The following is a 25286-nucleotide window of genomic DNA, read 5'->3' on the forward strand; positions in this document are numbered from 1 at the left end:
CACTGATGAATTTGTCTATTCCTGCCCCAATACTTTGCTAATTCCTATAGTTTTGTAAGATGCTTTGTTATCTCAGAGTGCATGGCCATCCCATCCTTTTTTACCTGATACTGACTGACAGATTAGACTGAGATGCTGATAGGACTATACTGGATGTATTGATTAATTTTGGAGAATGGGGGTCTCTAAAAAATTATGGGATTTTCCAACCCAAAAACATGATATATCTCTTTCATTTATTTAGATATTGCATTAGTAAAATTTATCATTTTCTTCACGTAGATTTTTTTTTCAACTGTTTTTAGAAAGTATCAGAGATTGAACCCAAGACCTCATACACACAAAGCAGGTGCTCAACCACTGAGCTACACCCTCTCCCCTAGATCTTTTTTTTTTAAAGACTTATTTATTTCTCTCCCCTTCTCCTCACCCCCCCCCCCAGTTGTCTGTTCTCTGTGTCCATTTGCTGTGTGTTCTTGTCCGCTTCTTTTGTTGTCAGTGGCACAGGAATCTGTGTCTCTTTCTTGTTGTGTCAGCTCTCTGTGTGTGCGGTGCCATTCCTGGTCAGGCTGTACTTTCTTTGACGCTGGGTGGCTCTCCTTATGGGGTGCACTCCTTGCATGTGGGGCTCCCCTATGTGAGGGACACCCCTGCATGGCAGGGCACTCCTTGCATGCATTAGCACTGTACATGGGCCAGCTCCACACGGGTCAAGGAGGTCTGGGGTTTGAACCGTGGACCTCCCATGTGGAAGGCAGACGCCCTATCCATTGGGCCAAGTCCGCTTCCCACAACCTATGTTTTTGAGTGTTATGCCCTAACCACTTTCCCCACAAGGTCTGTGGTTTGTATTGTACAATTTGTATAGCATTGTGATTTTCAGAAATGCATGTGATGCGCTGTAGCAGAACTGACTGTACATTTTTCTTTGTGAAATGTATTTGTTCTCCTCTTTTCCCTAAATTCCTTCTTTTTTACATGGCAGAAGTCCTTCATTGTTTATTACTTTTTTAACTTTCAAAACTTTTAACACATAGAGGACATTTTAACAAATATTCTTGTATTCAAAGCTGATTTAACAAATTTAACATTTTTGCCACAGATTTCCTTTTTTTTAGGAAGATCCAAGGACTGAACCCAGGACCTTGCATATGGGGAGAAGGAGGCACCTAACCACTGAGCTACATCAGCTCCCCAGTGAGCCTTGGCTTTTTTGTTTGTTTTTAGGAGGTGCCAGGGATGGAACCAGGGACCTTGTATATGGGAAGCAGACATGCAGCTACATTAGCTCCCCAGATTTCCTTTCAATAAAATAAATAGAATTAGACAGATGATTCTGAAGCCCTCTTGATCCCTTTCTTCAATTTTGTTTTTATACTCAGTCCTAATCTCCTACATTCACAGAGGCAAACATTATTATGAATGTGGTGAATATCTTTTCAACTGATGTTTTTAATCATTTAGTAGATAGCTGCAGTAACAAATAATATATAGTGTTGTTTTGTTTCTTTTTTACATAAATGCTTTATTATTCTGCACTTTTTAACACAGTATTGTTTTTGTCATCTATCCATGTTGATACATAAGGAATTAATTTATTTTAGTTTTGTACAGTGGTCCATTGTCTGATGTCACAATTTTTAACTGATTCTTTTCTATTCATTGACCATTAGTGTTTTAAGTTCTGTGATTTGCCTGTATATATACATTTTTTTTTTTTGAGGACCCGGGACCTTGTGTGTGGGAAGCCTGCACTCATCTGAGCCACAATGGCTTCCCTGAGTTGGCTTGTTTGTTTTGTTTGCTGTTTGTTTTTGTTTTTTCAGGAGATACCAAAAACTGAACCCAGGACCTCCCATATGGGAGGCAGGTGCTCAATTGCCTGAGCCATATCCACTTCCTATACTGTATTTTTTAATGATGTCTTTAAAAAAAAATTTATCCCCCCCTCCCCCTTTTGGCTTGCTTGCTGTCTGCTCTCTGTGTTCATTCACTGTGGTTCTTCTGTGTCTGCTTGACTCCCTTTGTTGGGTCATCTTGCTGCACCAGCTCTCCGCGGATGCAGGCCATCAGCTTTCCACAGGTGTGGGCCATCAGCTTTTCACAGGCACAGGCCATCTTGCCTTCTTTGCAAGGAGGTCCTGGGACACAAACCCAGGACCTCCCATATGGTAGACAGGAGCCAATCGATTGATTCATAGCTGCTTCCCCTACACTTTATTTTTTATTGGTGTTCTTGTCCTTTTCATTTGTAATATTTCTTTATACAATTTGTATATTAATTCATTGTCAGCTATATAAGCTTCAAATACATTCTACTCTCTGGCTTCTCTTTTATCTGTGCTATCTTATACAGTATAGAATATTTGAATTTTGATGCAAATATATCAATTTTTTCTTAGGTCATTTTGCTTTTTTCATGTCTTGTTTAAAGAAATTCATTTATATGCTAAGGTTACAAAGATATTTTACATTACCTTCTAAAAGGTAAAGTTCTTATTAGGTTTTAATTTTTAATTTATCTAGAATTAATTTTCAAGTGTTATACATACTGATCTACCTTAATTTTTTTTAATCCATGGAAACTCAGATGTTCCACATAATTTTTGAATAGTCTATTCTTTGCCTATTAACTTGTAATGAGGTAGTATTGTATACCAAGCTCCCTTGAGACCTTGGGTCTGTTTCTGTGTTCTCCATTCTGTTTCCAGTGTTCTTTTTTTTTTTTTAAGATTTATTTATTTATTTCTCTCCCCCACCCCCTGTTGTCTGCTCTCTGTGTCCATTCGCTGTGTGTTCTTCTGTGTCTGCTTGAATTCTTGTCAGCAGCACTGGGAATCTGTGTCTCTTTTTGTTGCGTCATCTTGCTGTGTCAGCTCTCCGTGTGTGCAGTGCCACTCCTGAGCAGGCTGCACCTTTTTTCGCACGAGGCAGCTCTCCTTGGGGGGCGCACTCCTTGCGCGTGGGACACCCCTGCGGGCACCGCACTCCCTGTGTGCATCAGTGCTGCCTGTGGACTAGCTTCACCACATGGGTCAGAAGGCCCTGGGTTTGAACCCTGGGGCCCCATGTGGTAGGTGGATGCTCTATTAGTTTAGCCAAATCCACTTCCCTGTTTCCAGTGTTCTTTGTAACTATCCCTGCACAAAACAACACTGCATTATTCTATCGATTTATAGAAGGTCTTGTTATATGACAGGACAATTCCACCTTCTTTTCCTTTTTTCAGAATCACATTACTGTTTTTTTACCTTTATTTTTTTCAAATTAACTTTAAAATCTGAACTTTTTTTTCAAATGAACTTTAAAAATATGATTGTGATTTTGATGGAATTCCAGGAAATTTATATATTAATTTGGAGAAAAAGTAGCATCTTCACTATATTTAGTCTTACCATCTATGGGTGTGGTGTATCTCCCATTCTAAAAAATATTCTCCATTAAATTGTTGCACACCATTTCTAGATTTAATTCTAGGAAATTATGATTGTGTTAAGATTGTATTGTTTTATTCATGATCTCATTGCTTTGTTTAATAAATAGCAAAAAATTTCTAAAATATAAACAAACATTAATGAAGAAAGCAAAAATCATGGCCCATTATCAAAACCTCAATTTCCCCATTTTCAACAAAATACCAAATAAATAATGTATCCACTACTTACGTTTTTATAGCCACCTCCATTTCCTCCCTTCCTATACTCAATACAAACTATCACTTTAGCAGCAATGTTCTGACATTTAATCTGCTGCCATCTATCATTTCTGTCATTCAAATTCTTAAATCTTCCTAAATTTTGTTCTGAATTTAGTAATTCTATGATGCGAACCTGTCGTTGAGATACAGACTTCCGGCCTCCAGTCCATTTCTACCCCTCCCCTAGCGCAACTCCGCCACGCCCAGGGCGCCCCTCCCCAAGCCTCGTCCTGCTCCAGGGTCTAACCCCGTCCAGGCCCGTCATTGTCAGGGGTTTGGTCCCTGACCAGCCCCTGACCTACGCCGATGACCGGCTCCATCCACAGCCCCAGCCCCCTACGCGGAGCCTGACGCCCTTCCCGTCGTCCACCTCAGCCCAAATTGCCCGCCAGCCCGGAACAGGGAAACACGCGGTAGGCTCGGAATCTGGCGTATACATACAAGGAGGGTCCCACCTTACCCGAGTCTGATTGCTCATGGCCTTTCGCGGCCCCGCCTGGGCCTGACCGGGAGAAGACGACGCTCCCACCTCTGCTCGCAGGAAACTTCCTACCCAGGCCCACCTCCCTCTGCCTCGAATTAACCTGGAAAGCAGGGGTCGCTCAGCTTTCACTGCGCCTCCTCAGGAAAGGAGGAGTGAGAGCATTTTGAGTTGTCGGAGATCAGCTTAGCAGGAGCAGGCATCTCTGTCAGTTCCCAAAGAAGGATCCTCTTGAGTCAAGGATTCTCAGGCTACAACCGACCTTAATTTGTGACAGATCCTCGGACCATCTTGGGATGTCCAAGAGACTTTGGTATGGGGAACCCAGGGCAAGACAAACTTTTCTCAAATTTAGCCTCCTAAGCAAAGTAAAAGGTGGGGAGGGAGAGAGCGTCAAAGAGATAAAGACAGAGGGAGACACAAAAAGCATGTGTGTGTTTATGTGTATGTGTGTGTGTGGGGGGGAGGGGATAAAAAGATAAGGAGGGAACAAAGACAAAGAGAAATAGTTGAAGAGAAAGGGACAGAATGACAGAAGACAGAAGGAGTCACACTCATATACAGAAATAGTGACAGAAAGATATGGAGAAAGAGGGAGTGTCTTTGTTTTCTTCGAAAAGCAAACCCTGAATGAAGGATTTAGTTAAAGAGGTTTGGGAAGCAAAGTGGCTCAACTGATAGAGCATCTGGGTATCATATAGAGGGTCCAGGGTTTGACCCCCAGGGCCTCCTGACCCATGTGGTAAGCTGGCCTGAGCGCAGTGCTGCCATGCACAGTTCGGTACCATGCAGGTGCCCCGCGTGCAAGAAGTGCGCACCGCGTGCAAAAACCACAGCCCGCCTAGGAGTGGCGCCAGACACACACAGAGCTGACTCAACAAAAAGAGAAGCAGATTCCCAGTTCCACCAGATAACCGTGTTGGGGGGGGTGGGGGTGGGGGGACATGAAAGAAAAAAAGGAAGGAAGGGAGGGAGGTTCATTTGTGAAGTGCCAGGAATGAAGTGAGGGAGTTGGAAAATGAGACCTGGAAGAGGTAAGACAATAAAAGGAGCAGTTAGGATTTCAGCCTGCTGCACACTCTGAGAAAAAGTGTAGGACACACCTCAGGATTATCCCACCAAGAGGTGAGATAGCTGGGGTATTTATCTGCCAACTCCTGTCCCTCATTGGTTGAGGGCACTTCAGTTGTGGGGCACAAGAGCAGAGCTACCTTGGCCAGAGAATACCTCAGGCAGTGTTGATCCCTGCCTTAGCCAAGGGCAGACAAAGGATAATGAGTAAAGCAACACCATCTGACGGGAGAAAAAGAGACTGGAGAGAAAAAGACAGAAAGAGGGAAATGGAAACATGAAGACAGAAACACAGAAAGAGACAAAAGAGTATGTAGAAAGATGTTGGGAAAGGACTGAAGAAAGAAACAGAGAAAGACAAGGAAAGATACAAGGAGTTTTCAAAGAGAGAAACGTTAAAATAGAGAGTGGGTGGCAAGACATTGGTCCTCAGAAAATCAATCTCAAATTCCACCCTAATAATATTTTAGGTATAAGGTTAAACAAACATAAGGGACATGTTTGCAGCTTAGGAGAACATAAGAGAAATAAAATAGTTCCTGTGTAGGCATAATGAGTGCAAGCATGCATCTGTGTCTACTATGGAATAGTGAAATGTACATATACCTTGCTATTTAAATGTTTTATTTTTAATGATATTATATTGTGAAATTGACCTTTTGGGTGCATAGGTCTATATTCTAACACAAGAATAAAAACGAGTAACCATTGAGATTTGAAAACTATCAAAAATTTCATCACCTCTATAATGCCTTCATGCTATCCCTTTATAGTCACCCCCTCCCCTTATCTGTAACATCTAGCAAGGACCATGTTCTCCATCCCTACAGTTTTATCTTTTCAAGAATATCATATAATTGACACATATACAGTAAAAAAAAAATACAATTTATTACCTTTTGAGACTAGGTTCTTCACTAGCATAATTCCTTGAGATCATCCAAGTTGTTCCATGTATCATTAGTTTGTTCCTTTTTATTTCTGAGTAGTATTACATAATATGGATATATTACAATTTGTTTACCCATTCACCCATGGTAGGACATCTATGTTGTTCCCAGATTTTGGCAATTATTAATTAAAGCTCCTGTAAAAATCCATGTATAGGTTTTTGTGTGGACATAAGTTTTCATTACTTTAGCGTGAATATCCAGGAGTGGGTTTGTCAAGTCATTCAGTAAAGTATGCTTATCTTTGTATGAAATTAATGCACCATTTTCCAGAGTGGCTATACCATTTTGCATTGCCACCAGGAACTTATGAGTTCTGATTGATGCACATTCTCAATAGCACTTTGTTTTGTCAGAATGTTCTAAGGTGTGGAAAGCCTACAGTGAAAAAGTGCACCTATCAAATGGGAACCTTTTTTTTTTCCAAACAGGAAACTTTGAAATACTCTACCCAGCAAAAATCGTAAGAATGGAACAGTTGTTTTAGAAAGAAGACACAAATCTTAACTGTGACACAGGAGTTGAAAGAACCAGAGGAAATGCAAACTACTATTTCTCGCTTTAAGTCTCTGTGGCAGACCTAGAAAAAGAGAAGGATTATAGTGATTAAATGTAAATTTCAGAAAACTGAAGTTAATAGTTGATGCCGTGTCTGGTTTTTTTAAAATATTGCTTGATCCTTCTTAATATCCCTTTATTGTATGGTTGCTAATCTGGTGAGTGCATTCTATTTGATACCTGTTCATCTTGCCACCACCCAATTTGCTTTTACCTAGCGAAATTGAAATTAACTTTCATTTCTGCCATATAAATACTTCATTTCTCCTTCTGAGGTTCATAATGTGTACAGCTAATTTTCTTATTGACCACATATTGGCTGGTATGATTCAGAAGCAGTTGAACCTAAGGTTCTGTCTTATTCATTTAAACTTCCAAAGGAAAAGGCTATTAAATAGGAAACCCAGGGCATACTTTTGGTTTCTTGGAACCTCACTCCTGTTCTGACCTCAGAGCTGCTGCACAGTTCACAAAAGACTCCCTCAAGAGCACTTTCATAAACTGGTGCTGGGTCAGCCAACCTACCAATGACTTCAGGAGAAATGAAGTACTAGACGAGGAAACATTTTTTTTTTTCAAATTGAGAAAATTAAAGGCAATAAAATAGGACATGGTCCTTATTTACACAGATTCTTGTGCTGTGACTAATTGTTCACTTAAAGGGTTTGGCTGTTGGCATTCTCCTGATTTGAGTACTGGTCAGAAATTGTTGACAGGTGTCAATGAATTTAATAGGCAGACATTTTCAACAAATTGAAAATCCTATGTTGAAAGCTGCTACTTTCCAGACTTGGGTAGGGATTCACATTTTGACAAAAGTATCGATGCCCAGTGTCCCATTAGTCAGAGAAATGTGTGTTTTAAAAGAGTTGTCTGGGCATTCTTAGGGCAGTCCTCACGCTACTTGAAGTAGCTCATGCATGTTAAGATCTTGCTTAGCTGTTGTTACCAACCTTTAATTTTTTTTTCTTGCCTTGAGTTGGATTTGTAATGTTCTATATTCTTTTTTTCCTCTTCTGCTCTTTTAGAAACTATAATTTTATATTCACATATTAGTGTGATTGCTCTTGGTTTTTAATAGCTCTATTGAAGTATAACTGACATGTCACAAATTGTGGATAATTAAAACTTACAATTTATTATGTTTTGACATGTTTACAGCTGTTAAACCATTCCATAATCAAATTAATATACATCCCCTAAAGAATTCTTCATACCCTCTTGTAATTTGTTTCTCTTTATTATTGATACAAGTTTCACTGTCTTCCATAGGTGTGGATGAATTTTAATTATCCTGTTCAGTAAAGGAGGTGCATTTTTGAACTGAAAACTCTGGAAATTTCTCAGCCATTTTCAAATATTGCTACTCATTTCCTTTGTTTGCTTCTGTAATTCTCATCAGCTGTATAATAGAGACTCTCAATTCTCTTTGTATCCTTACTGCAGCCATACTTTTTATGTTTATCTCTCTTCTTCATTCTGGTTAAGTTTCTAAGTACTGACTTCTAATTCACTAATTCTCACTTCAACTGTATCCAGATAATTTATTCTATTAAGGATTTCAGTGTAATTGCTTTATGTTCTCATTTCCAAATTTCTTTTTCATTTCCACCAGTTGGTGTATCACTTCTGCTTGTTTTTGTTTCATTTCCTGGTATTTTAGAAAGTATTATAATCCATTTATATTTGAGTGAATCAAAAATACTCATTTTACTATATTTTTCAGACTGTTCTATTTTTTCAGGAGCAAATTGCTTTTCTGATTTTGTTGTTGGCTTGCCTAGAATTAATCTCCAGGATTTTGGAATTTTGGTTTACAGAACCATTTTGACTGGAAACTTCTGTGTGTATGCCAAGAGTGTTTGTTTCTTAAACCAACCCTGCCTGCCTGTTTTGTAGTTGCCTCTTCTTGGGTCCCTGGGATTCTTCGTCCATAACTAAGTTTTGTTTCTATGGTTCAATGCCTCTCCTCCACAGTGATATTGGGAATACCACATATTCAGGCATTAAGACAGAGAATGGCTTGATTTGGTTAAATGCTTGGTCATCATCACTCTGATCCCTAAGTATTCAGTTTCACTTAAGCTGTAGCCAAAGGCAGTGGTTGACACACTTCATTCTTCTTTTGAGTGGCAAAATGTCATCCAAGCCCTCCATTTCAAGTGGTATGTATGTATCTGCTCATCTGTCATTCATAGAACACCTCTAGTCTATACAAACTGCAGGAACCAGACCTAGAACCCATCTAACATTTTGTATCTTGGTTCTCACTCAGACAATCTGGGGAGGGTTTCAAGAATCTGCATTTCTAACATGTACCCCAGGCAAAGGAACACATACAGATATAAAATGCCTGGTGAAGAGGGCAGTAAATCTTGAAAAGCAGCCCCTCACTCACCAAGCCACATGCCCTGGCCCAGGCTAGAGGAAAGTGTCTTTTTCTTTACACAAAGGCACCATACACTTGCCACATCTTGCACCCTGACTGTATCCAATCAGAGGTGACATCTTTTTTTTGCTTTGTATATATACTATGATTTTCAAAGCAGGCTTGATCACAAGCTGGTTCTGATTCAATTGATTTGGAACCATATTTTAGGAATTTATGCACTAAATTTTTTTCTTAAAACAGCTTTTAATCCCATCACTCCTCTGTTAAAAAACAGTTGAGCATTTGAGCAATTACCTACACAAAAAAGTCCAAAATCCTTAAGTATGTATCCAAGGCTCTCCATTACCTTAAAACCAAAGGGAAACCAGAAAAATTAAGTGCTACAAAGACCTAAAAATTTAAGTTGGTCCCAAAAATTTCTTAAGGAAGAATATTTAGGGAATATTTTTCAGGAAAAATATTAAAACGGTCTGAGAGACAGAAGGTCTGCTTCAACAGGCTTAAAAAAGTATTCCATACTGAGAGATTAGTTGACAGAGCAAATAAAAGGAGTGATATTAGCCCCAAGACAATTTTTTCCTTTAGTATTTACCTCAGAGATCCTAATATCAAGGTATTTACTTGAGGATTAATACCACACAACTGAATGTGCAGAGGAGTTAGATAAATAACATTGCTTGTAAAAGAGTGGAGTTTTAGGAGATTTAAATCAATCCAGAAGTGATGACATAATGAGGGTAATCATTTTAACAATGAGATGGTAGACTACAACATTTATTTTAAGCAATATAGGGAAATTCTGCAAAGAATCAGATACTCAATCAGAGAAAACTGAAAATGTCAATACAAATTTAAGTAAGAATGCCTGGTATTTGAAAAACATATTTGATGTGTACTGAAGGAAATGTTTCAGTCCCTAACATTTATTTCTTTGAGCTCTGGTTTCAGAATTCAATGATGGAATTGTCAAGCTCTTAGAAGAAACTGAAAAAAAAAAAAAAAAACAAAAACGGTGGAAAAGAAGATGGGCTAAAATGTTTCTTCCATGTTTGGAAGGCTTTGCACATGAGATCAAAGCAGGGATATGCATCTTTGACTTTGTGATGCCTAGTTTACTTGGAACTTTTTTCAAGGAACCATCACTCCCCTCCTGTTACACATCTGACCATTGTGTCTGTAGCCAGTATTCTTCTGAACTCTTATCCTATGCAAGGGTGACATGCAAAGCTAGTTCCATTTAAGAACTGTCACTGCTTGATTTCTGTGTATGGCTTTATCTATAAAGTGATTTCCGTGGCATGTACTGTAATATGGGTGTTGAGTGTCCCTATATATGTAAAGGTCCTTCACATAGAGGCTTTTTCCCTCAATGATACAGATGGGCCTTCAAACTTCCCTTCTGGAGGAAGTCTTTGCCACATTCAGGGCACCTAAAACCCTTCTCCCCCCTATGCTTATATAAACGGGCCTTCACATTTTGCCTTACTCCATAGCTCTTGTCATATTCAGGATATTGTAAGAGCTTTTCACCACTATGAACGCAAATGTGTTCTGTGAGCCTGTACTGCTGAGTAAAACTTTTGCCACACTTAAAATAATGGCTTTTCTCCAATGTGCTGCAACAGGTGGGTTTTCAAATTTCCCTTGAAACAGAAACTTCTACCACATGCAGGACACTGGTGGGGCTTCTCTCTACCATGGACTCCCATTGTTCAATGAGCTGAAACTCCTGAGTATAGGTCTCACCATACTTGATGGTGAGATGGGCTTTCCCTCACTGTATATCTGCTGGCGAACCTTCATGGAAGTAATCCAGGAGAAGCTTGTCACACTCAGGACACTGGAAGGGTTCTTCTCACTCTGAAGTCACATGCGCTCAGTGACAGGTAACTATCAGATGAAACTCCTGCTGCACTCAGCATCAGAGACAGCTTTTTCTCTGGTGTGGACTCTGAAATGTTCAGTGAGCCTACGCAGCCAAGAAAAGATCTTTTTTATACTAAAATATTGAACGTTTCGTGAATTTGCATGTCATCCTTGCACAGGGGCCATGCTAATCTTCTCTGTATCATTCCAAGAAGAGATCTTTTAAAATTCATCCCAGAATTTCTTCAGCCTATTATGGATTCTGGTGTGGCCAAGAGCTTCAGGCCTGGGTAAAACTCTTGCCAAACACCCCACAGGAGAATGGCTTCTCTCATCTGCGAATTATCATGTGTTGAGTGAGGCCAGAGTGTTGGGTAAAATGCCTTTCACACCTGATAAAGGAGAATGACTTTTCCTCGCCATGGAAATGCTAGTGGGTATTCGGGGCAATCTTCCAAGAGAACCTCTTATCATACTTAGGACCCTGGAACAGCCTCTCTCTGTATGAACTCTATGATGTGTCAATTGAATTTAGTCTTGTGGGTGAATTTTCCATTACACTCTTCACAAGAAAATGGCTTCTCTCCACTATGTATCCTCCCATGGGCCTTCAGGGCAGTCTTCCAAGAAAGCTTCTATCACACTCTGGAAAATGGAAAGGATTCTTGCTACTGCTGGCAAAGATGGGCATTTAAACTTAATTTCAGACAAACACTCCTATCACGCTCTGGACGTTGGAAAGACTTTTCCAGTGTACTCAGGGTTTCATCCAGCAATGCAGAACCTTAGTGAAGGCCCATGGGAGGATACATAGTGAGAGAAGCCCTTTTCTTGTGAAGAGTGTGATGGAAAATTCACCTGTGACACCTGTGTCACTAACACAGGAGGAATGTGAATCTCACTGACCCAAATGATTTTGTCTTTGCCTCTTACAAATAAATTATAAATTTTATATGCATATCCTTTTATCAGTTAAGAAATGGTTTTTAATGAGAAAAAAAAAAGGCACTTTAATTCCCAAAGTAAAAGCCATAGAGACAGGAAATAGAGGGTCTAAGTTATCCTATTTTTCTTAGCTACTCAATTTGGTGAGGACCATTCCAGGCACTTTCCTATGCAACTGTACTTCAGAAATGCTTTACACCCATGTCCTATTGAACTAGGTCATGGTGTTCTTCTTTTCTCTCTTTTACCCAGGAGGAAGCTTCACCTATCAAGAATGGTGGATATGACTGCAGAGAACTATAATTACCCCGGCAACAATGAAATTAATGATTCCAACTACATGAGGTTATTTAGTAAACTGGCATTCAACTTTTGGAAAATTACGAAGTATTTTCCAGATACAAAGTATCTGTCTCCTTGGATCTCATTTCTCATTGTGAATGATTAATCTTCCTAAAAATACCCATTTACTATTCATCTCAGGCAAAGGAGCAGCTGTGATTATTAAGTGACTACTGCCTAGTACTAAAAGAACATTTATTTTAAGTAATAGCCACTAAAGTTGTTAATTCTTTGGCACTCAAAAAAACTTTCCAGGATATCTGGTCAACCAAGATAGGAGCATAAGTTGCTCCAGGTTGTGGTCACCCGCAAAATCTTTGAACAACTAGCAAAAGTTGCCAAGGTCATCTCCCCACAAAATCCAGACAAATTAGAGGATTGCAGCATTGAGGAAAGTACCAAATCAAGAAAAGCAGCTTTAAAAACAGTAGGGTGAAGCAGACTTGGCTCAACTGATAGAGCGTCTGCCTACCACATGGGAGGTCCAGGGTTCAATCCCCAGGGCCTCCTGACCTGTGTGGTGAGCGGCCCACGCGCAGTGCTGATGTGTGCAAGGAGTGCCGTGCCACACAGGGGTGTCCCCTGCATAGGGCAGCCCCACACCCAAGGAGTGCACCCCACAAGGAGAGATGCCCCGCAAAAAAATAGTGCAGCCTGCCCAGGAGTGGTGCCACACACAGAGAGCTGATGCAGCAAGATGACACAGCAGCAAGATGATGCAACAAAAAGAGACAGATTCCCAGTGCTGCTGACAAGAATACAAGCTGACACAGAAGAACACACAGTAAATGGACAGAGAGCAGACAACTGGTGTGGGGGGGTGGTGGCGGAGGAGAGAGAAATAAATAAATAAATCATAAATCTTAAAAAAAAAAATAACAGTAGGAAAACTTCATACAGCCCTTGCTGGCCCCTCCCTATGCGCTTCTAATTTGGACCCAGCATGAATTCACATTGTGGGTCCTAGGCCATTCTGAAGGTAGAAGAGTAATCCCTATGAGCATACTACCATGTCTGTATTTTGGTGCCAGTTTAGAGTGGCAGCCTCAATGGGCCAGAAAACGCATCCCTGGCTCACCCTCACAGAAACTGCTCGCAGGCAGAAGCAACTTGCAAACAGCTAAAGCAGTATAAAAACAATTAAGTCAAAGTGGCCTAGGGCAAAAAAATACTGGTTTTAAGGTTCACAATCAGGCTCCCAGGGAGGGGGTGAAAGTGTATTTCACAGATAATAGGACATTCTGATTTCTGCAAATGGGGAATTCCTAAGGACACCAGCAAGCACAAGCCTGGGACAAAATACAGGCACACAAAAGGAGATCACCCTATCCTTCACTTTCATTTCAGGCTGATCTTCTTGAAGGAAGGGCTAAATCTAAAGGAGAGCACCAGCCAAAGCATAGCCAGTTTGCAAAGACCATGAAAGATGTTTTTTGCATTGGTTGTTCTTAGATCCTGGCATTAAAGGAAATCTCTGTTCATGTCACTAGCTGGATACAAACTTAAGGAACAGACAGCTAAGGGGCTAAATTCCAGAGCTGACACATTAAAAGATTAAGATGTACAGTGTGCAATGAAAGATTATAAGACAAAGAGGAAATGAGAGACAAACCAGAGGAATGAGATACACATTCTGAAGCCATCACCAAAGAAGTACAGGCTTTGGAAATAAGCAAATTTTTAAAAAATGTTTTTCAATGTGCTCAAGGAGATAGAAGAAAACATAGAGAAAGGTAAAAGAATATCTGGATAATGATGCCTGAACAACAGGGCACTGTTTTGATTACTTTAGCTTGGTAGTAAGTTTTAAAATCATAAAGTATAATTCCTCCTATTTATTTTTTCCAGTATTTTCACTATTCTGGGTCCCTTGCAGATCCAAATGAATTTTAGAAAAAGCTTGTAAATTTCTAGTAGTGAGCTGGGATTCTGACAGGAATTGCATTGAAACCATAAGTCAATTTGGGAGGATTGTTATCTTAACAATGTTAACTCTTCCAATTCATGAACATGGGATGCTTTCCATATACTTAGATCTATAATTTCTTTAAACAATGTTTTGTAGGTGTTGGAATATAAGTTTTGCATTTCTTTTGTTAAATTTAAATAAATTTATTTAACAGAAGCATTTTGTTCTCTTTGATTATAAATTGAATTATTACTTTTAACTTCATTTTTGGATAGTTTTGTATGTTGACCTTGTATTCTGCAACCTTGGTGGACTTGTGTAATAGTCCCAATAGACTTTACGATTCTTTCAGGATTCCCAATATACAAGATCAGGTCATCTGAGAATAGAGATAGTTTTAATTTGTCCTTTCTAACCTTGATGCATTTTATTTTTTTTTCTTGCCTAATTGCTCTGGCTAGAAACTCCAATACAATGTTGAATAGATGCAGTGAGAGCAGACATTCTTGTCTCTCCCGAGCTTAGGGAGAAACTATCCAATCTTTCACCATTAAGTAGGATATTAGCTATGGATTTTTAATAGATGTCCTATATCATGCTGAGAAAGTTCCCTTCTATTCCTAGTTTTTTCATGAAAGGGTGTTGAATATTGTTGAATTCTTTTTCTGTCTCCTGAGATGATCATGTGACTTTTCTTTATATCCTATAGGTATATTAGCTACAGCTATGTGCATGTACTTAGGTTTAAAATTTTTTTTTTGCTCCTATGTTTGTTGAACTCAGTTTAGCCAAATTCTGCTGAAATTGTCAGCTTTTCCTTAGGGGGAACTATGCATAATCACTATGGATCCTCCTGTGAAATCTCAGCATTCATATAAACTAAAATACAGAAAAGTGTATTGCTATGGTTTAAAAATACATTAATCAAAACCACATACACTATTACATCGGCACCTTCAATGAAAATGACTGGATTTAAACCCACAGTTTAGCATCATACTCTGGGAGAAAAAGAACAGAACTGACATTTAACAGCCACCCTTATCCCTTCATCTTTAAGAATGGTACTGGAGGAATTTCCTTCTATCTTATTTCAAGCTGGGATTTTAAAGCTGGCTTAGCACTGGGGTAAAAATTACCGCTAAAGATGACAGAAAGAGCAGATATCTCTTTTATTCCATAGATAGGAAATATAATTGGTTGCTTGAAAGGAGAAAATCCTTTGTGGTTTCTATATTCCTAACTATTATTACATTTATGCTCAAAAAAGGGCCCCTGTTCCTAAAATCTACCAGTTGGATTTAGGTACAGTTGTGGATTCTCAGGTATTAAAGTTCTCTTTCATTCTTAGATGCCCTACTCTGCCTCAACTCCAATCAGCCTCTATCATTGCAAACAACTGGCTAAGCCTTTTCTTATTAGCATGCTCATTTGGAGCACTTCGGAATTTTGTGTGCACTCTGCTGTGTTCATTAAGTTTAGACTTAGTAAAGAATCCCTTGCCACATTCTCCACAGTAAAGTGGCCTCTCAGGCCTATGGATGCGCTGATGCAAGACCATGTGCCCCTTTTCTCGGAAGTTTTTATCACACTCGGGGCAATGGAAAGGTCTCTCCCCTGTGTGTAGGCTTTGATGGCTGAGCAGCTGTGCCTTCACACGGAAACTCTTGTCACATTTGAGACACGGAAAAGGCTTTTCCCCTGTGTGTACTCGGAAATGTTCAGTGAGTTTATACTGGCTGGTAAATCCCTTGCCACACTCTCCACAAGAGAATGGCCTCTCCTTGCTGTGGATGCGCTGGTGAACCTTCACAGCACCCTTCAGGCGGAAGCTTTTGTAACACTCGGGGCACTGGAAAGGCTTCTCCCCACTGTGCACTCTCAAATGGTCACGGAGCTTACAATGGTAGGTGAAGCCTCGGCCACATTCATTGCAAGAATATGGCTTCTTTCCAGTGTGTCTGAGTGGGTGGGTGAAATAGCACTCTGGGCACTGAAAGGGCTTCTCATCCATATGCAAGCCACTCAGACAGAAACTCTTGTTGCACTTAAGACACTGAAAGGACTTTTCTCCTGCATGTACTCTGAAGTGTGTGGCCAGCTGAGACCTTGTGGGGAAACACTTATTGCACTCGTGGCAAGAGAATGGCCTCTCCCCAAGATGGTTGTGCTGGAGAGCCTCTGTGTCCTCTTTCAGGAGGACGCTCTCATTACAATCAGGGGACTGGAATAGCTTCTGTCCTGACTGCACAATGGAGAGCTCAGACTTCTCAGACAAAGCCATGTTGCTTGCTGGACTGGTCACTGACCTCTCTCTAGTGTTCGGGCACTTGTGAGCCTGCATGTGATTCTTCTGGAAAAAAATCTTGCTGCATTTGGGGTCCAATAAGGATCCAAAGGAATACTGGATAGGAAAGTCTAATTGGAAATGCCATTTAATTTCTCCTGTATTTAAAGCTTGCTGGCTTCCTGAAATTGAAAACGAAATTTCAGTCAGTATTCCTGGTAATGCTGTAGGATAAGGATTTATGTCTCCAGTAAAGCAATCCCTAACAGTGAACATCGATGGCCTGGAAATCTAGCTTCCACTGAACTACACAATCATAATATATATATATATATATATCTGTGTGGTTATGTTTTAAGACTGAAAGGAATTCGGTGACACTGCTGAAACTAAACTGAATGGACAGATCTTAGAATAGAATGATGTTCCCATTTGGCTCTCTCATTCTCTACTTTAATACTAACCTTTAAAAATACAAAAATCTCAGATTCTCCTGTATGAGGAGCAATAAAAAAGGAGAGCCAATTTTTAAGCATTCAAAGAGAGGTGACAATTTCCAGATAGGAAGGAAGCAATTTTGGTTACCAGGCTCTGTATGACCAGTTTCTGAGTTTGGTCTTTTCCCAACTACTAATAAGAATACTGTACATTTCTTGAGCTCTTTCTGTGAGCCAGGTATCATTTTAACACTTTATACCATTAACCCATTTAATCCTCAAGACAACTTTATAATGTAGGTACTTTTATTGTCTTCATTTTATAGATTAAGAAGTAAAAAAGCAAGAGGTTTTGAATAATTTGACCAAGGTCATGCAGAAGAGGCTCCAGAATCTACTCCAACCCACTATGTTTACTGCCTTTCTCTAGGATATACCAGAAATCAAGCTTCTGTCTGGTCAAATAAGAAGACATGATAAAAAACCTAGGACTAAGAAACTTGAGTGTTACATCTCAAGGCCAGGGACCTGATTATTAACACTCACCCCAAAACAGCTGCCCCTCAATACCTGGATCAAAATGCACATCAGCAGAGGAAGAAATTACGGTTATTGATTTCTGTGATTCTTCCCAATTTCCGAAGGGATTTCCCCCTTGTTCAATCCAGTATATTAGTTCCGGTTTTGGAATTCCATCATCTACACAGAAAGTCAGAAAAGTAGTTTGGTTTTATTGATGGTTAAATTTAAAGCATACTGATTGTTTCTAAATTTCTCAAAATTCATTCTTGGAGCAACATATAAGACAAGATGTGAAAAAAATAGTGTTTCATAGGTTCACACAAAGAGAAAAAACTGACTACACACCATAACAATGCTTCTGAATTTACAGGGACCTGTTAAATCAGTTGTCTTTTAATTTTGTCATGGTTTCCATTTATTTAACAATGTCAATCACAAAATGCCATGTATTGTATGATTCCATTCATATGAAATGTCTAGAGTAGGCAAATCCATAGAAACATAGAATAGATCGCTGGAGTGGGGAGGAGGGGAGCATGGAGATAAATTGCTAATGGGTACAGGGTTTCTTTTTGGGGTGATGAAAATGTGCTGAAATTAAATAGTGGTGATGGTTGCACAACCCTGTTAATATATGATAAGTTAATGAATTTGTGAATTGTATGGTATTTGAATTATTTCTCAATAAAGCTGTTAAAATAATTCTTATTAAGATAATTATAGAAAGTTTGGGGAAAAGGAAAAAAATTACATTCAACATCTTAATACATTAATGAAAATGACTTTTATATATTCCCTTTAAGTCTATATTTTACTATATAAAATTAAAACTCATTTAAATTGTACTATATATGATTTCATATATGCTCATAATATATTGCTTTGGAAAAAGAGCAGGCCATAAAACATTTAGATTATGTGATTTTTTTATGATATGATTTTTGGTAAGATATATACATACCATAAACACAAAATATTGAAAGAGCTATATCAATATGCTAATGGTGTTTTTCTTCGGGATAATTATGAATAATTTCACTTTCTTTTTAAATGTATTATCTAATTTTTATTGAGTATGAATTCCTTTTCTAATCTGAAAAAAGAACAGAGCAATTTTATTATATTTTATAAATCAAACATACATTTTTCTCATCTTTACTTGTTTTTAATGCATGATAATATTTCATCTTCTCTCCCCCACCAATATTCTTAAGAGTCATTTATTGGGAAATGGACATGGCTCAAGCAATTGGGCTCCCGTCTACCATATAGGAAGTCCAGGGTTTGATACCCAGGGCTTCCTGGTGAAGGCAAGCTGGCCTGTGTGGCAAGCTAGCCCATATGGAGTGCTGGCCTGAGTGGAGTGCTGCCCCATGCAGGAGTGCTGGTCCACGTGGAGAGCTGGCACAGTTAGATGACAAAAAAAAGAGACAGAGAGGGGAGACAACGAGAGACGCAGCAGATCAGGGAGTTGAGGTGGCGCAAGAGAATGACTGCCTCACTCCCACGGATAGGTTCCTGGAGCTGCCTAATGAGAATACAAGCAGACACAGAAAGAACACACAGCAAATGGACACAGAGAGCAGACAATGGAGAGAGGGGGAATAAATAAATAAATAAATCTTTTTTAAAAAGTTATTAACAGCTAGTTCTTAGGGATTTATTTTTTTTAAAGATTTATTATTTATTTATATCTCTCCCCTTCCCTGCCCCCTCTCCCCACCCCAGTTCTCTGCTCTCTGTGTCCATTTGCTGTGTGTTCTTCTGTGTCCGCTTCTATTCTTGTCAGCGGCACCTGGAGTCTGTGTCTCTTTTTGTTGCGTCATCTCACTGCATCAGCTCTCCGTGTGTGCAGCACTACTCCTGGGCAGGCTACACTTATTTTGCACAGGGCGGCTCTCCTTACGGGCTGCACTCCTTGAGTGTGGGGCTCTCCTACACAGGGAACACCCCTACGTAGTATGGCACTCGTTGCGTACATCAGCACTGCACATGGGCGAACTCACCACATGGGTCAGGAGGCCCTGGGTTTGAACCCTGGACCTCCTGTGTGGTAGGTGGATGCTCTATCTGTTGAGCCAAATCTGCTTCCCAATTAGGGATTTTTAAAGCATGTTGGTTGGGGCAAAAATTTAGTTTAGAAAACAATGGTTTCCTGTTTTATTAAAAATATTTCTAGCATGAAGAAAAATGAGAATTTTATGTAAAATCCTGGGTTTCATCTAACTTTGTCAAATCTTACCATGTTGACATATTTATATCATATATTTTTAAAAACCTGAAACATTACAGACACAGCTTAAGCCCCTATATACCCCTCTCCAGAGGTATTTACTACCTTGATTTCGGGTAGTGAACATTCCCATGTATGTTTTTAATTTTGAATATATATAAATAAACAAACAAAATACTGTGTGCTGGTTTTAAAATTTGTACAAACCATTCTAACTTCCTTTTTCTCCTCAAATTATATTTTCAATATTCCTCCTCTTTGAAACATCTAACTAACTCAGGTTCATTCATCTGATAGTATTCTATTATATATCACAATTTATTTTGTCTTTTTTTTCTGTTAATTGACATGCTTCTATGAGCATAAGCACAAGAGTTTATATTTCTCCAAGTGAACTGTTGGGTCACTGGGCAAATGTGTGTTCAACTTTACTATGTTACAAAACTGCTCTTCAAAATGGCTGAACTAATTTGCAATCTTACTAGCAGAGTATAACATTTGATAAATTTTAAAAAGATAAAAGAGAAATATAAAGACCAAATAAGAAAAAAAAGACCAAAAAGAACATCTATTTACCAAAACACCTAGAAAAAGCCACAATTAAACACCTCATTATATAGCTTTCCAAAATCTCATTCCAGGGTAGAATAACATTAGCTTTTCTGAGATACAAAGACTCCACTGTAAAAATTGACCAGTAGATTTAAGATGTACAGGGAACTTTATGGATATGAGCTAGACATGCTCCTATGTGGAAAACCACAGCAACCTGAGAGTATAGTGACTAAAAGTGCTGACATACATTTATTTAGTCAGTTCTAAACACCTTTCATTACATGTCATCTCAAATATTTTCGTATAACAACGGATATCTTTGGGTAAGGTCTAGGCATGCTTACAGAAGTATTAACAAAAAAATACGGGGGTAAAAATACCTTTCTGGGTAGTTTCTGATAAATCTTGCTATCTGACATCCTGGAGTATCAAGTGACTGAAACCTCTTAAGGATCCATTTCCATAACTTGCACAAACTTGATCATTTCTTACCTAGAGAAACAAGAGTCTCATAATTGGTTCTCATTACATGCTGGTAAAGCTCCTTCTGCCACGCCTCTAGATTCTGCCATTCTTCCTCCGTGAAATAAATGGCAACATCCTCAAAAGTAAGAGGTAACTGAAATGATAAACATAATACATACACAATCATGATTGCTTCAAACTGACTCCGGCTTCTTCTCATCATTAATTTAAGACTTTTGTAGTAGAGACTGTTTTTGTCTGTTTAACAGTCTTCACCTTGGGGAACTGCTCCTTTCCATACTCAATCATATGGTTCTGTTGTTAGTCACTGAATCCTCCTCCATGTGTTTTTTCATGTGCATTTGCTATACATATACATATCTATAGTAGGGATTTATTTTCCTTTGTGTGTGTGTGTGTGTATATGAACTTCATTTACTTAATATGCCATGGACTTCTTTTTAAGTCAATATAGGTTGCCAGACCACTTTTTTTTTTTAAGTTGCATTATATTCCATAGGTGGATATACCACAGCTTTGACAGCCATACCCATTGATGGGCCATAAACAAATTTCCATTTCTTTTAAAAAATTTTTAATTAGAAAAATTATAAGTTTACAGAAAAAGCATCTAGAAAATACATGATTCCCATAAACCCCCAAATTATTAACACTTTATATTATTGTGGCACCTTTGTTACAAATGATGAAAGAGTATTATAATTGTGGTATCAAATATAGTCCATAGTTTACATTAGGGTGTATTTTCCCCCAATATAGCATCCTATTATTAACCCCTTGCATTAGTGTGGTTATAATTCATGAAAAAAACATTTTTATGATTGTACAGTTACCAACAACAGTCCATTGTTTAAAATAAGGTTCACTTTGCTGTAGAGTCCTATGTTTTACCTTTTAATTTTTATTCTAGTAACGCATATACAACCTACAATTTCCCTTTACCCAGAGTCACATATATAATTCAGTGCTGTTAATTACACTCACAATGTTGTGCTATCAACCACTATTCATTTCCAAAATTTTACAATCCAAAAAATAGAAATTCTGTACAAATTGAGCATTAATTCCCCATGCCCTACCCCCAAACCAGCCCCTGGAAACCTATATTCTAATTCTAAGCCTATGAGTTTGCTTATTCTAACTGTTTCATATCTGTGGGATCATATAAAATCTGTCTTTTTGTGTCTGGTTTATTTCATTCAACATAATGTCTTCAAGGTTCATCCATGATGTCGCATGAACCAGTACTTCATTCCTCTTTAATGCTGAATAATATTCCATTATATGTATATATCACATTTTATTAATACATCCATTGGTTAATGGATACTTGGGTTGCTTCCATCTTTTGGCAATAGTCAATAATGCTGCTATGAACATCTGTGCACAAATATCTGTTCAAGGCCCTGCTTTCAAATCTTCTAGGTATATACCTAGAAAAGGTATTGCTGGGCCATATGTTAATTCTTTACTTAACTTTCTGAGGAACTGCCACAGTAGCAGCACGATTTTACATTCCCACAAGCAATGAATGAGTGTTACTCCTTTTCCACATCCTCTCCAACACTTTTTTCAGGGTTTTTTTTTTTTAAATAGATGCCAATCTAGTGGTTGTGAAATGGTATCTTGTAGTTTTGATTTGCATTTCTCTAACAGTTAATGATGTTGAACATCTTTTCATGTTTAAGCCATCTGTATATCCACTGTGGAAACACACCTAATTGAGTCCTTTGCCATTTTTTAATTGGACTGTTTGCCCTTTTATTGTTGAGTTGTAAGATTTCTTTTTATATTTTGGATATTAAAACTTATTGGCTATGTGCTTTCCAAACATTTTCTCCTATTTAGTAGGTTGTCTTTCCACTTTCCTAATAAGGTCTTTTGATGCACAAATGTTTTTAATTTTGATGAGGTCCTACTTACCTATTTTATTCTTTGTTAGCTTGTGCTTTGGGTGTAAAGTCTAAGTCATTGCCTAACACAAGATCCTGAAGATGCCTCCCTACATTTTCTTCTAGAAGTTTTATATTCATGGCTCATATATTTGATCTTTGATCCATTTTGAGTTAATTTTTATATATGCAATGAGATAGGGAGATAGGGATCATTTTTCTTTCTTTCTTTTTCCATATGGTTATCTAGTTCTACCAGCACCATTTATTGAAGACACTAGTCTTTCTTAATTGAGTAGACTTGGCAGCCTTGTAAAAAATCAGTTGGCCATGGCTTTGAGAGCCTATTTCTGAACTCTCAACTCAATTCCATTTTTCTTTATGTGTATCCTTATCCTAGTATACTGTGCTGTTTTGACCACTTTAAGGTCAGGAAGTGCAAGTCCTCTGACTTTGTTCTTTCTAAAGATGGTTGTGGCTATTTGGGGCCCTTTACCCTTTCAAATAAATTTGGTCACTGGCTTTTCCATATCTGCAAAGTATTGGAATTTTGACTGGAAATTGTGTTGAAGCTGGAAATCATTTTGGGTAGAATTGACATCTTAACATCTTTCCAAACTAGGAGCAAAGATGGTTAGATCATCTTTGATTTCAGTTAGCAAAGTTTTGTAGTTTTCTATATTTAAGTACTTTATATCCTCAGTTAAAATATGTTCTAGATATTTTTATTATTTTAGATGCTAAATAAATGGAATTTTTCTTGATTTCCTCCTAAGATTTCTCATTACCAGTATATAGAAACACCATTGATTTTTGCATGTTAAACTTGTACCCTAATTGTACATTTTTCAGAACTTTCTATATATAGGATCATGGCATCTCCAAATAGTGAAAGTTTTATTTCTTCATTTCCAAATGTATGCCTTTTATTTCTTTTTCTTACTTATCTGCTCTGGCTAGAACTTCCAGCACAATGTTGAATAACGGTGGCAGTGGGCATCCTTGTCTGTTTCAGATGTTAGAAGAACAGTTTTACTCTTTCACCACTGTGTATGGTGTTAGCGGTGGATTTTTCATAAAGGCGCTTCATCATGTTGAGGACCTTTCCTTCTATTCCTATTTTTGTGTTTTTATCAAGAATGATGCTGGATTTTGTCAAATGCCTTTTCTGTGTCAAGTAAGAGGTTCCTGTGGTTTTCCCCCTTTGTTTTCTTACGTGGTGTATTACATTGTTATTCTTATGTTGAACCATCCATGCATATCTGGGATAACACCCACTTGATTATGGTGTATAATTCTTTTAATGTGCTGTTGGATTTAATATAAACTATTCTGTTGAGGATTTTTGCAACTAAATTCATAAGAGAATTGGTATGTAACTTTATTTTCTTGTAGTATCTGTATCTAGCTTTGATATTCCAGTGATGTGGGCCTTATAGAATGAGTTAGGTAATGTTATCTCCTTTTTAATTTGTTTGGAAGAGCTTAAGCATGGTTGGTACTAATTCTTCTTAGCCTGTTTGAAAGAATTCACTGTGAAGCTATTTGCTCCTGGGTGTTTCTTTGGGAGATATCTGATGACTTATTCAATCTCCATACTTGTTACTTGTCTCCTGAAGATGTTCTATTTTCTCTAGAATCAGTGTATGTTGTTCGTGTGTTTCCAGGAATTTGCCCATTTAATGTAGCTGGCCTAATTTGTTGGCATACTGTTGTTCATAGTATCCTCTTATGATCCTTTTTATTTCTGTGGGTCAGTAGTATTACCGTTTCTGATTTTATTTGCATCTTCTTTTTTGTCATTCTAGATAAGAGTTTGTCAATTTTATTGATCTTTTCAATGAACCAATGTTTAGTTTTTGTAATGCTGTTTTTTAAATACTCAATTGCATTTATTTCTATTCAAATCTTTGTAACTTTCTTCCCTTCTGCTTGCTTTGGGTTTAGTCAGTTCTCTTTCTAGTTCTTCCATGTGTGCAGTTAGCTCTTTGATTTCACCTGTTTTTAAAATATATTTTAATTTATTTTTAAAAGATACATAGATCACACAAAATGTTACCTTAAAAAAAGGAGATTCCCATATGCTCCACTCCCCATACCCCCCACTTTACCCACATCAACAACTTCTTTCATTAGTGTAGTACATTCACTGCATTTGAGGAATACATTTTGGAGCACTGTTAAACAGCCTGGATTACAGTTTACACTGTAGTTTACACACTCTCCCAATCCACTCTGTGGGTTATGGCAGGATATATAATGTCCTGCATCTTCCCCTGCAATATCATTCAGGACAACTCCAAGTCCCGAAAATGCCCCCGTATTATACCTTTTTTCCCCTCCCTGCCTTCAGCAACTCTAGTGGCCACTGCCTCCACATCAATGATATAATTTCTTCCATTGCTAGAGTCACAATAATTCTATAGTAGAATACCAGTAAGTCCACTTTAGTCCATATTTGATTCCCTAATCCTGAGGACTCTGGGATGGCAAGGCCTGCTCCACCTCGTAATTGAGAGGGGGCTACAATTGCATATGGCTGATGGATGGGATTCTCCTGCTTCCAAGGGTAGACTCTCTCAGTTCCTTTGTGTGGTGGTTGACCATCCTCACCTCCTTGTTAGCTGACATGGGTAAGTCCAACAAACTGGAGAGATGTTGCA

The 25286-nt window shown here is 38.4% G+C and overlaps 1 protein-coding gene and 2 pseudogenes across 8 annotated transcripts in view; all 3 read right to left on the bottom strand.

Moving 5' to 3' along the window:
- Window positions 1-2713: 2713 nt before the first annotated feature.
- Window positions 2714-25286, bottom strand: part of LOC131278548 (zinc finger protein 786-like) — a 34313-nt gene continuing 11740 nt past the window's right edge. For 4 of the 8 annotated variants that reach the window (XM_058297535.1, XM_071215330.1, XM_058297532.1 and 1 more), the window contains 3 exons: window positions 20738-20864; window positions 17482-17634; window positions 7870-16680 (listed from right to left, as the gene is read on the bottom strand). In XM_058297535.1, the coding sequence (XP_058153518.1) occupies window positions 15578-16680; window positions 17482-17634; window positions 20738-20864 (1383 nt within the window). In that variant the 3' untranslated portion in view covers window positions 7870-15577. Of the gene's footprint in view, window positions 6780-7869; window positions 16681-17481; window positions 17635-20737; window positions 20865-25286 lie in introns of those variants that run through there. The other 4 variants (XM_058297536.1, XM_058297533.1, XM_071215331.1 and 1 more) reach the window with 2 other exon arrangements.
- LOC131278431 (zinc finger protein 425-like) lies at window positions 7870-11180 on the bottom strand (annotated as a pseudogene).
- LOC111762131 (U6 spliceosomal RNA) lies at window positions 11150-11244 on the bottom strand (annotated as a pseudogene).

The sequence above is a fragment of the Dasypus novemcinctus genome, chromosome 5, assembly GCF_030445035.2.
Source record: "Dasypus novemcinctus isolate mDasNov1 chromosome 5, mDasNov1.1.hap2, whole genome shotgun sequence".
Taxonomy (NCBI): Eukaryota; Metazoa; Chordata; class Mammalia; order Cingulata; family Dasypodidae; genus Dasypus; species Dasypus novemcinctus.